The 13,705-nt window shown below is 40.9% G+C and overlaps 1 protein-coding gene across 2 annotated transcripts in view; it reads right to left on the bottom strand.

Annotated features, from left to right (window-relative positions):
* mfsd14ba (major facilitator superfamily domain containing 14Ba) overlaps positions 1-13,705 on the bottom strand; it is an 80,727-nt gene that overhangs the window by 45,529 nt on the left and 21,493 nt on the right. For both annotated transcript variants that reach the window (XM_059644610.1, XM_048527466.2), the window contains exons 2-3: positions 4,067-4,162; positions 727-789 (exon numbers count right to left, since the gene is read on the bottom strand). In XM_059644610.1, the coding sequence (XP_059500593.1) occupies positions 727-789; positions 4,067-4,162 (159 nt within the window). The remainder of the gene's footprint in view (positions 1-726; positions 790-4,066; positions 4,163-13,705) is intronic.

The raw sequence follows: 13,705 nt of genomic DNA, 5'->3' as shown, positions 1-13,705 counted from the left end.
GTTTGCATTTCTTCAAATGAAAAAATCTATTTTAAATGGAACTTGCAGCACTTGCATCACAAGGCAGTCAGCACTGCAAAATACAAAACTAAAAATAATAACAGGCACAACCATTTTAAAATACAATAGGCACGGTTATATCCCGAATACTGGATCAGCCCAAATTATTTGGGAGGTTATTGGGGGTAAAAGATTCATAAAAGAACATCGAACAACAAATTATCACTGACAGCAGAGATCAGTTTATTTTTGCACACATTTGCTTAGCTTGTCACAATTATTTGTCTGGGTATTCCATCTCATTTGTTGAATCTCAGCAGTTCATTTACCTTACGCTCTCCATCACCAATGCCCAGGCTGTTATGGAGGTACAGAGTAAATGGCAACAGCACAGACCTTCTTTACAGCCTGTTCAGTGGTTTTGTCAGAAAACACATGCAACATAAGAGAGCCTAAAATTATTCCAGAATGAACTCTGCAATGCATTAACAAAATACAGCTTAACCAAGTTCTAAAGTTAGTAAATCGAGATTTAAATACAAGTACAGAGATGCTGGGTACAGTTGTAATTTTAAAAAAGGGCATCAATTACACACTAATATTCAGCCATTCAATTGAACATTTGGGATTTTTCATACTTCATTACTATCTCTCAATTTGGAGAATTAAAATCAGACATCAGCTCAATCTGCTAAACCGAAAACTGAATTACACAAACATTCTTACCTTCACACCCTGAATAAGGCCATTCATTAAAAATGTATGTTTGGGGAAGGTTTCATGCAGAACCTGTCAAGAAAAAGGTATTAAATATGCAATCGGTAGAACACAAATAATGCCTAGATTTTCAAAAGAAAAATTCAACATCGGCAGTTTCAAATTTTTGGTACTGTAACTTATTTTGGTGGCATCCACATTTTTACCACAATGTTCACAAATGCTAAATTAGTTTTGCTGAAAAACTTTATAAATCAGTAATAGTGGCACGGTGGCTCAGTGGTTAGCACCACTGTCTCACAGCACCAGGGATCCAGATTCGATTTCAGCCTTGGGCGACTGTCTGTGCAGTTTGCATGTTCTGGGTTTTCGCCAGGCACTCCGGTTTCCTCCCACAATCCAAACATATGCAAATTAGGTAGATTGGCCATGCTAAATTACCCAGTGTTCAGGAATGTGTAGGTTAGGTGCACAAGCCACAGGAAATTCAGGGATAGGGTAGGGGGACGGGTCTGGGTGGGATGCTCTTTGGCGGATTGATGTGGACTTGTTGGGAGAATGGCCTATTTCCACACTATGGGGATTCTATTTATATATCTGCTCTATTTTCTTTGAAGTCTGAAGGTCATTTATTTAAATACGTAGTCCTTTAACATATATTTTTGCATAATATTTCCATGACTTCAGAATTTCCCCCAAAGTTCTGTAGAACCAATGGAGCTCAAATCAAAATGTATACTGTTGCAACCTAAGATACATGCAGCCAATTTTCAAACAGTAAGCTCCTATAAAATGCAATATGATAATAATCTGTTTTTGTGATAACGTCAACAAAAAGGATCTTTTCTTTTAAACACTAGGACAACTTCCAGTCTTTTCTGAAGAAGTGCCATGGGATCTTCCACATCTGAGAATAGAAGAGGCTCAATTTAACATCTCTTCCAAAAAGGCAACAACTTCAATAGTGCAGTAGTTTTGAGTGTGGTACTTGAGTCTTAACATGGACTTTGAGCACAAAAATCAAAGAATGCTGCTTGAATTTACCACATTTTGATTTGGAGGCAGGAGTGCCCACTGAGCCACAGTTGACAATTCAAAATCTTCAACAAAACTAAGAAAACAAGAAAATAAACATCATCCTAGCCTTTATTTAAAATATGACTTTACTCCTTTTGTCACTACAGGTATTAAATATCAATGAGAGTCATTCCATATAGGTCACAGAAGAAAGGAGTGACAGGTTTTCTGCCTTGAAGACTATTTATAAACTAGCTGAGTTACAACAATCCTGCAGCTTTTATACAAGCTTTTTTTTGCATTTGTCAGCTTGGTGTTGAGCTTCTTGAGATTTTATGGAATCACACCATTCCAGGCCATCAGAGAGCATTCTTTTATATTCCTGACGTGTAGATGGCGAACACGTGTTGTGGAGACTGGACAGGAGTTACTTGCTGCAGAATTTCTAGCTTCTGAGCTATGCCCATAGATATGACTAGACCAGTTCTGTTTCTAGTTTCTTAGTAACTTCCACAATTTGGTGGTTGGGGATTCCTCAAAAATGATATCATGGAACGTCAAGGGACGACAATCAGATTCTCTCTCGTTGGAAATTATCACGTTTCATTCTTGTTTGGCACAACTGCTACTTGGCACTGATCAAGACAAGATGTTATCAGGCCTTCTCACATATGGTTTGGGGCTGATTTATTAACTGCAGGGTCATGAATGCAGAATATTGCACAGTGAATAACCTCACTCTGACCTTACGATAGAGATAAGGCATTGATGAAGCAGCTGAAGATGTGTGGGCCTAGGACATTATATTGAGGAGCTACCACAGTAATATCATGGAGGAAAGAAGACCAATCTCACAACCATCTTCTTTTGTACAATGTAGGATTTTAGCCAGAAGAGACATACCCTCAAATCCCACTGACTCCAGTTTTGAGGGCTCCTTGATGCCATGCTTGTTGGAATGCCATCTTGATGGCAAGGGAAGTCAGAGTCAGAGATATACAGCACGAAAACAGAATCTTCAGTCCAACTTGTCCATGCTGACTAGGTATCCCAAATTAATCTAGTCGCATTGCTAGCATTTTGCCCATTTCCCTCTAAATCCCTCCTATGCATACACCCATTTAGATGCCTTTTCAATGTTGTAATTGTAACCACCTCCACCACCTCCTCTGCTGGCTCATTCTATACATGCACCACTCTCAGCGTGAAAAAAGCTGCCCCTCAGATCCTTTTAAATCTTCACCTTCTCACCTTATACCTATGGCCTCTAATTTTGGACTCTCCTACCCAGGGGAAGAGAGCTTGTCTATTCACCCTATCCATGCCCTTCATGATTTTTAAGAAATTCAATAACGTCATCCTGCAGCCTCAGACGCTCCAGCGAAAATAGCCCTAGCCCATACAGCCCCTCCCTATGGCTCAAACCCTCCAATCCTGGCAACATTCTTATAAAACCTTTCTGAACACTTGGTAGTTTCACAACATCCTTCCTGCAGCAGGGAGACCTTCACCCTAATTCCCTCTGGAAGCCAGCTCTTTTGTCCATAATTGAAGCAGGACTTAACAAGAGAAGGATCAAGTGAGCCTGGCAGAACTCAAACTAAGCAAGTTATTTCTTTGCAACTTTCACCTGATAGCAATGTCAATAACTCCTGACATCACTTTGCTGACAAACGAGACTTGACTGAAAGGATAATAACTGGCTAATATGTGTCCAACCTTTGGTGTGCCAGACGTATAGGCACTTTTCTATATTGTTGGCTAGATACAAGTGTATTGCTGCACTGGAACTGCATGGCGAGGGACACAGCTAGTACCAGAGTACAAGTCTTCAGCAGTATTTCTGGGACGTTATCAGAAGCAATAGCCTTTGCGCCTTTTAGTGCCTTCAACCATTATGTAGATTAAATTGAATTATTGAAAACTAGCATCTGTAATGCTAGGGACCTCAAGAAGAGGCCAAAGTGGATTATTAACTTACCACTTCTGGCTGAAGACTGTTCCACTTTATCTTTTGCACTGACGTGATGGCCTCCCCTACAATTCAGGGCAGGGTTAATTGAGCAGCTTCCACCTCACATGGATGAGCTAACAGGAACATGTCTCAAATAATGCAGAGCCTAATGAAGTCTAAATGGAAACATCGATAGCCGTGGCTTTCAATATTCAAAATCAATACTATTCGTTCACTCACACTGAAAATGGAGATCAATGGGTTACTCTCTCTTTGTGGAACAGGAAACTCTCAGTAAATGTTTATAATCGACTAAAAAGACTTGTTTAAGTTAAACAAGAATTTGCAGCAATGTAACCTGAAACATACTATACTTACTGTTAGCATTGGAGTAGTTAACAGTCCCCACGCAAAGAATTCTAAAAAGATGACAACTACTGCGTGATAAACGCTAGGCCGACCAATTCCTTGTTGCTGAAAAACAAGTATGGAACAGCTTACCTTAAAAGCAAAATCAATTGTAATAACTTACAAAGCAACGACTTTAATTATTTTAGTATCAGAGATAATGGGAGCTGCAGATGCTGGAGAATCCAAGATAATAAAATGTGAGGCTGGATGAACACAGCAGGCCAAGCAGCATCTCAGGAGCACAAAAGCTGACGTTTCGGGCATAGACCCTTCATCAGAGAGGGGGATGGGGTGAGGGTTCTGGAATAAATAGGGAGAGAGGGGGAGGCGGACCGAAGATGGAGAGAAAAGAAGATAGGTAGAGAGGAGAGTATAGGTGAGGAGGTAGGGAGGGGATAGGTCAGTCCAGGGAAGACGGACAGGTCAAGGAGGTGGGACGAGGTTAGTAGGTAGAAGGGGGTGCGGCTTGGGATGGGAGGAAGGGATGGGTGAGAGGAAGAACCGGTTAAGGAGGCAGAGACAGGTTGGACTGGTATTGGGATGCAGTGGGTGGGGGGGGAAAGAGCTGGGCTGGTTGTGTGGATGCAGTAGGGGAAGGGGAGATTTTGAAACTGGTGAAGTCCACATTGATACCATTAGGCTGCAGGGTTCCCAGGCGGAATATGAGTTGCTGTTCCCTCAACCTTCGGGTGGCATCATTGTGGCAGTGCAGGAGGCCCATGATGGACATGTCATCTAGAGAATGGGAGGGGGAGTGAAAATGGTTTGCGCCTGGGAGGTGCAGTTGTTTGTTGTGAACTGAGGTTCAGAGGTTAGCACTGCTGCCTCAGGAACCAGGTTCAATTCCACCCTCAGGCGACTGTCTGTGTGGAGTTTGCACATTTTCCTTGTGTCTCCATGGGTTTCTTCCGTTTTCCTCCTACAGCCTAAAGTTGTGCAGGCTAGGTGGATAGGCCATGCTCAATTGCCTGTAGTGTTCAGGGATGTTTAGGTTCGGTGGGTTATAGGGGGGATGTGATGCTGTGAGGGTTGGTGTGGACTTGTTGGGCCAAATGGCTTGTTTCCACACTGAGATTCTATGAATGTTTAAGATGGTCTCAACGCGTTGGAGCATTTTCTCAACTTACTGTTCCAGTTTTGCAAATATATAATACCAAGAGTGAAAATTTGATCCCAATCCATTAATGTAACAGCAATACCAAATATAATGTCTCTGAATAGTATTTTGATCCTTTCATGAAACTATTATGTTTCAGTTCCTACGTTATCACATCTTCTGCAGTATAGTACAAAACGCTAGTGCGGCCTCATTTGGAACATTGCATGCAGTTCTGGTCACCCCATTACAGGAAGGATGTGGAAGCATTGGAAAGGTGCAGAGGAGATTTACCAGGATGGTGCCTGGTCTGGAGGCAGGCCCAATGAAGAAAGGCTGAGGGACTTGGGTCTATTCTCATTGGAGAGAAAGAGGCCAAGAGGGGATTTAATGGAGACATACAAGATGATCAGAGGATTAGATAGGGTGGACAGTGAGAGTCTTTTTCCAAGGATGATGATTTCAGCTTGTACAAGGGGGCATAGCTACAAAGTGAGGGGTGATGGATTTAAGACAGATGTCAGAGGCAGGTTCTTTACGCAGAGAGTGTTAAGGGCGTGGAACGCCCTTGACCGCGTCTCCCGTATTTCCCGCAACACATCCCTCACACCGCGCCCACGCCACAACCGCCCCCAGAGGATCCCCCTCATTCTCACACACCACCCCACCAACCTCCGGATACAACGCATCATTCTCCGACACTTCCGCCATTTACAATCCGACCCCACCACCCAAGACATTTTTCCATCCCCACCCTTGTCTGCTTTCCGGAGAGACCACTCTCTGTGACTCCCTTGTTTGCTCCACACTGCCCTCCAACTCCCCCACACCCGGCACCTTCCCCTGCAACCGCAGGAAATGCTACACTTGCCCCCACACCTCCTCCCTCACCCCTATCCCAGGCCCCAAGATGACATTCCACATTAAGCAGAGGTTCACCTGCACATCTGCCAATGTGGTATACTGCATCCACTGTACCCGGTGTGGCCTCCTCTACATTGGGGAAACCAAGCGGAGGCTTGGGGACCGCTTTGCAGAACACCTCCGCTCAGTTCGCAACAAACAACTGCATCTCCCAGTCGCAAACCACTTCCACTCCCCTTCCCATTCTTTAGATGACATGTCCATCATTGGCCTCCTGCAGTGCCACAATGATGCCACCCGAAGGTTGCAGGAACAGCAACTCATATTCCGCCTGGGAACCCTGCAACCTAATGGTATCAATGTGGACTTCACCAGTTTCAAAATCTCCCTTTCCCCCACCGCATCCCTAAACCAGCCCAGTTCGTCCCCTCCCCCACTGCACCACACAACCAGCCCAGCTCTTCCCCTCCACCCACTGCATCCCAAAACCAGTCCAACCTGTCTCTGCCTCCCTAACCTGTTCTTCCTCTCACCCATCCCTTCCTCCCATCCCAAGCCGCACCCCCATCTACCTACTAACCTCATCCCACCTCCTTGACCTGTCCGTCTTCCCTGGACTGACCTATCCCCTCTCTACCTCCCCACCTATACTCTCTCCACTTATCTTCTTTTCTCCATCTTCGGTCCACCTCCCTCTCTCTCTCTCCCTATTTATTCCAGAACCCTCACCCCATCCCCCTCTCTGATGAAGGGTCTAGGCCCGAAACGTCAGCTTTTGTGCTCCTGAGATGCTGCTTGGCCTGCTGTGTTCATCCAGCCTCACATTTTATTAACTTTAATTATTTTAATTTCTATCCAAGCGTAACACTTTCAGTACTCTAAACATTCAAAGCAGTTGTATTCAATATTCCTCCAAAGCACAAACTAAAATTTTGTGAAATGTGAAAAGAAAATGGAGAATTTGTGCACACAATTATGGCATACGTACACTCAAAACTACACCTTGATACTAACCTGATCATAGTAATTATAATTCTTTCATTTAAACTTATCCTGTTATTTCTGACTGCTGTCTCATCTTCCTTTTGCCCTCAGAATTTCTTAACAATGTTCTTGTATCCACAGCCATCTCTTTCAAAATTCCTCCTTAAAATGCTTCTAGCCCAACTACTATCCCAGCTGCAATTTTATTGCCCAATGCTGCCTGTTTTTGTCTTTAAAGATCTGTCTGCAGGAGCAAAATACTTCAGACACAGGAAATAAAAACAAATAATAACTGAAATAAAGCAAGGCACTTGACCTGAAATGTTCAATACAATTTATACTATTTTTACATTGTGTTCCATATTGATATTCCTCCTCCATTGGGCCTCCTATTGTTCAGCATTGTAGGACTGCATTCAAGTAGCATACAGTGACAAATGTATTAAAATTGCAACATCAACTTAATAAAGCTTCCCTCAAAAAGAAGTGTTTGACATGAATTTCCGCTGAAAATTGTACTGATATTATCACCAAATAATAATTATCCATTAGAATAGAAAATCTCTCCTTACCCTCTAATGATAAAAGGATCAAGCACATACAACATCCAAAATCTGACACAAGAACATTGCATTTGATTCATAAATCTGGGTATCTGCATTAATTTGCAAACCCAAAAACCTTTTAATAAATCAAGATAAAGGACAAAGTTTAAGCACTCCAATTTTATTTCAGAGCTTTGAAAAGTTTTCAGCAATAATGGTAGGCCCACCATCCAATAGGTCAATACAGATCTCAGGATGGACACAAAACTAAAAGCAGATGGCCTGTGATCTCGAATCTATGCAATTAGAGAACAATTAGGTATCAATTCCAAGCTCCTAATTCAATTGTACTTAAATCACTTTTAACATCCAGGCTAAATTCCAGTACTATGTTATATTATACGTTACTTATTTTGAGACTGATAGCACTTATTAGTTGAAGGAAAGGACTCTCGCTTATGTATTCCAATTACATTACTGTTATGCGAACCTGATGACCAATGGAATGAGACAGTATCCAGAAATATCAAAGCAAAAACTCAAAGTTCATATATCAGATAGGTAACATTGTGTTACATACTGATGCTGAATTACTATTTTTGCAGAATTAATTTTGATGCTGTATTCTAGGACACTTTCCTTACCATACTAAAAACAAAAATTAGATGAAGGAACTTAATTCTTCCAATTTTAAAGCAAAACAAAAAAATTCCCATGAAATATAATGTTGATCAAATTCAAGTTTCCCTTTCTTATATTCACTCAACTGCAACTCTGTTCATTCAACAGCTTTGGAGAAAAATGAGGACCAGTGACCATACAGCCACCTGAAGTAACTGCAATAGTTACCAGAAATACAGTATCAATAATTCTCATTTTATTTTAATGCACAGCACAGATTAGAAAAAGATTAAAAGTAACTCAACTATCGTACATTTACCATGGTCAATTTTAAGATTATGTTTCCCACCCAAGCTTTTATAATTTTTGTAACTTATTTAATGCTATTCATAAACCAAATACAAACTGCTACAGGATTCAATGAAAATTTCACTGGACGCACATACCATAATTAACAAGCTACTTACGCCAATTCACTTGCCACCAAGTAATGGTATCTCACATCTGTGCATCTGCTATCATCAGTTCTGTTAATTGAGGCACTGAGGATAGGCAGGACAGGGTAGATGGCAATTGAAATTCACTGAACACTTTTGCCATGATTCAGAGGAATGCATTGTGAAGTCTAACCATATATTTCCGTAAACATCCCTTTAAGGAGCGCAGTGAGTGTGTGGGAGACTTCAGCAGATTGAGACGAAGGTTGAATGAGTACATTGATGGAAATTTGGTTCAAAAGTAGGAATTTCGCACAAAGGGGATTAGGGGGGTACTAATTAATATTTACTGCAAGCAATAAATTCTTTGAGCTGAGATCTTCGGAATAAGAGGCATGGATCAAGAGGCCAACCTGAGCTGAGAACAGCTGCACAGTAATGTCATGAACCACTGCTTGATGCAACTGCAAGGAGAGAAGCTGATGATGAGTTGGATTGGTGAACATTTCTAGTCTTTGAAGTAAAATGTCTTCAATTTGTGATTAGGTCTCCAGTGTCGTTCTTCCCTCTTTAAAAGAAGGCTTTTTTTTTTAGAAAAATTACAAACAAGCATCATTAATTTCAAATGTAAACAGCAGGGAATCTTGCATAACTAATTTATAAATTAAATCAAATACGATAGCGATGACAGGATGGATGATGTTGTTGTTACAACATGCAGAAGCTGCTGGGCACAAATGTGATCCAGAGTGAAGATGTAAATGTTTGCAGCTCAAGGAATTTCATAGCTAACTTGAGGATCTGGAGTCTGAGCTGCAGGCACTACATCAGGGAAGGGAAAGTTGCCTAAAACTTTGATCCAGAGGTGGTCACACTCTTCAGACTAGATAATTCAGAACTAGTCTGAGACAAGGTACAGGAGGAGTGACTGCAAGTGAAGCAAGTGTGAAGACTCTGGGGATTATAATGAAGGAGCCTCAGACTGTGAAATAGACTAAAAGTAAAAAGGTTTTTGCAAGCTGTGCAGACAACATTGGGAACTGCTGGGAGGATGAGCAAATTGATCACACAACCTTGGTATAGGGTGCCATTCAACTAGGGCAATGTGGTTGGGATAGAGGACAGTACAACTATGGAGATAGATATCATTCTTTGCAGCTGTGAGCAGCAGGCCCAAAAGGTTCATGTTGCCTGCCAGGGTAAAGAACTTCTCGTTAGGTTGGAGAAGAACTTAGAATGGGAGGGGGAAGTATTTACATGTCAACAACCATGTTGGTACAACCAACACTGTCAGGACTAGAAAGGGAATTCTGCTGACAGAATTTAAACAGTTTTGAGCCAAATTGTAAAGCAGAATCTCTAAGGCAATAATCTTTGGATTACTGACTAAGCCACAGACAGAGTAATTAAAGAGGGTTAGTGGTAGGTGTCTTTTCTTTAGGATGGGGGATTTCACGACTGGGGGACTTATTTTTAAGGTGAGACAATACAGATTTAAAAAAAAAGACATGGAGCGTCAAATTTCTTTTTACACAAAGGTGGTTCGCATGTCAAATGAATTTCCTGAGGAAGAAGTGGATGTGGGTACAATTACAAAGTTTTAAACACATTTAGATAAGTACATGAATAGGAAAGGTTTGGAGTGATGTGGGCCAGTAGCAGGCAGGTGGGACTAGTTTAGCTGGGGATTATGTTTGGCATGAACTAGCTGGACTGAAAAAAGTCTGTTCGTGTGGTATATGACTAACTCTATATAATGCATGGGTCAAAAGATTGGTGCGGGTGGAAACAGTTTCAGTTGTAGGCACTATTCTGGGACCAGTGTCCCAGTGAATCAAAAAACTGGGGCTGTAGAGAGGACTTCAAATTAATTGCAGGCAGAGGATACATAGAAAAACAACAGTGTCTACTGTCAAAGGGAGAAAAAAATGGCAAAATTGATGGCTCTTTAATAGAATGCATATAGTATTTAGAGCAAAATAAATGAATTAATGGCACAAATACAGCTTAATGGGCATGATCATACTGTATAGAGTGTTGGTTAATTCAGTAAGCTGGGCAGTTGGTTTGCAATGCAGAGTGACTGTCATCAATTCCCACACCAGCCGTGGTTACCGTGAAGAAAACTCTTCTTCTCAACCTCTCCTCTCACCTGAGGCATGGTGACCCTCTGGATAAACCACTACCAGCCGTCTCTATCTGACGAGAGCGTGGCCCTTTACGATCAGTCACTGTGGAGGCACATTTACATGGAGATGACAGATGGGCATGAAAATATTTAAACGTATGGGTCTTTTCAAAATGACAGGCAAGAGGGCCAGCATTGTTAGTACTGGATGAAGTATGAAGGTTATCTTGGATTAGATGATGTAGAATCCACACATATGAAGAAACCAGGAAAAACATACTGTAGGTCCCCTAAAAGCAGCTATATGGTAGAACACAGAATAAATGAGGTACGAGGCCATGTAACCAAGGCAGGTCATTAATTATTGCTGACTTTAAATCTTCACATATATAAAGGACAGTCAATTTGACAGAGGTAGTCACAAGGGAGAATTCAGTGTATATTCAGGACATTCATTCAGTGTATATTCCTATAACAATAAGTTGTGAATCCAACAAAGAATCACGTAATGTGGAAGCAGCCAGTTTTAATAAGTGCTGTCAGACTGAAAAGTTCCCCAGGAAACAGTGACCACAACATGTTTGAATTTAGCATTTGGTTTGAGTGGGAGGAATGTGGGTTCGAAACCACCGTGTTAAGCATACAAAGGAATGAGGGCAAAGCCGGCTGAAGTGGGCTGCGAAGGTAGTTTGGCAGACATTTATGAAAATAGTCCCGTTTAGAACAAAGATCTATCCCAGTGACAAAGGATGCAAGCAAGGGGTTAAGCCAACCATAGTTGCCAGGGAAGTTAAGAATAGCACCAAAATGAAAGAAGAAATAATATACAATGTGGCAAAGATGAGTGATAAATGAGAGGATCAGGAAAATTTTTAAAACCAACAAAAAAAAGATGGCGAATGAAAGATAGAGGGAGAAGATAAACTTTCAGGCTAAACCTGTAATTAATAGCAAGATAGACAGTAAGAGTTTCTTTAAATATATGGAACAGGATACAGGTGTCAAAATGAGCATAGGATCTTCGACAGAAAGTAAATAATGGGGAATCAGGAAGTAGCAGAGGAGTTGAATAATACTTTGCAATTGTCCTTGTAGCAGAAGACTTAATAATAGTCCAAAAACCCTATATAATCAAGATGCAAAAGGAGGAGAGAAAATAAACTCAATATCTAGAAAGAAACACTTACGGTAACTAATCGGGCTAAAGACCAATGAGTCCCTTAGACCTAATGGGATGGATCTTAGGATAGAAAAAGAAATAGTGATAGAAATTAATGATGCACTGGCAGTGAACTCCCAATAATCCCACGGTTCTAAAATAAATCCTAGAGATTTGGAGACTGTTAATGCCACACCTTAATTTCAAAGGGGTGACAAAAAAAGTATTTATCTTTAAATCAATTATCTAGCATGTTATTGGTAAGTTGCAAGAGTCTGTTATAAAGGATGTAATAGTAAAGCATTTATAAATAACGTAATATGATCAGAGACTGCATCGTTTCCTGAACGGGAAATCATGAACAAATTTATTAGAATTTTTTTTGAATGTAACAGCCAGATAGTTAAAAGGAAAGAAGTGGACTTTGATATGCAAATAGCATATGACAATGTACCACACATTTGGCTATTTAGTTTTTCTAAAACAGCCCATGGTATCGGAGGTATTGTATTTGACACAAGATTGACTGACTAATAGAAGACACATTTGAGGTGAGTGGTACATTTTCAGGATAGCAACCTGTAACTGGTGGCATGCCACAGGGATCAGTGCTGGGACCACAGTTATTTACTATATATTCATGACTTAGATGAGGAAAGTGAATGTAAAAGAGAAGTAGGTAGGAAGGCAAGTGCTGAGGTTGACACAAAGTCTGCCGAAGGCCAAAGACAGGTTAAGTGAGTTGGCACAATCTTGGCAGATGGAATGCAATGTGAGTAAATGTGAGGTTATGCCCTTTGGCAAGAAGAATAGAAGGGCTGAATATTATTTAAATCTGGCTAAAGCTATATGAGGCACTTTTCAGACCACAACCAGAATATTATGAATACTTTTGAGCCCTTTATCTAAGACAAGATATAGTGGCACATGAGGTAGTCCAGAGAAGGCTCATGAGGCTGCTCCTGGGAATGAAGGGACCATCACAGGAGAGTTTGAGGGGGTTGGGCCTGGATTCACTGGATTTAGAAGAATGGAAGGTGACCTTATTGGAACATAGAAGGCGCTTAGGAAGACTTGTCAGGATAGATGTGAAAATGTTCTTTCCCCCGTGGGATAGTCTAAGACCATCATAACCTCAGCACAAAGGACTGCACATTTCAGACAGAGATGAGGAGAAATTTCTTCTCTCAAATGGTAGTGAATATGTTTTTCAAACCACATAGGGCTGCACATACCGAGTCATTAAACATTGTCGATGCTGAGATAGACAGTTTTTATATCAGATAGGGAATCAAGGGTTACAGTGAAAAGAGAGGAAAGTAGAGTTGAGGATTATCACTAGTCCAGTAAATAGCCTACTTCTGCTCCTGTACCTTAAGGTCAATGCCCACTTTTGGTCAGCATCTTCAACTTCTATACATTGTAGCTCTGTATTTTCAAGTGCCTGAAGAGACTTTACATTGAAAATTCAGAACTTCCTTCCACCAGCCCTTCTTGCATAATTTTAAAAAATTAAGAACAAGAATCGAGGCTACCACTCTTCTGCTTTTTCCAATTTCTTGCTCCACCAAATGTCAAATCAAATCAAATCAAATCAATGTTATTTCAATTTGTTTGGCACTTTGCTTGATCATTGACATAAGAATTCAGCTCCTGAAGCTCCATGCTCCTTTTGACCTGTGAAAACTCACTTGTAATTTGACTTCTAAATAAATTTCTTGTAATGTTTCACAAACTATGGATTGTACATCTCCCATTATCAAGAGAATACA

Source organism: Stegostoma tigrinum, chromosome 3, assembly GCF_030684315.1.
Source record: "Stegostoma tigrinum isolate sSteTig4 chromosome 3, sSteTig4.hap1, whole genome shotgun sequence".
Classification (NCBI taxonomy): Eukaryota; Metazoa; Chordata; class Chondrichthyes; order Orectolobiformes; family Stegostomatidae; genus Stegostoma; species Stegostoma tigrinum.
The sequence above is the reverse complement of the archived record's forward strand: the minus strand, read 5'-3'. Positions and strand labels throughout refer to the sequence as shown.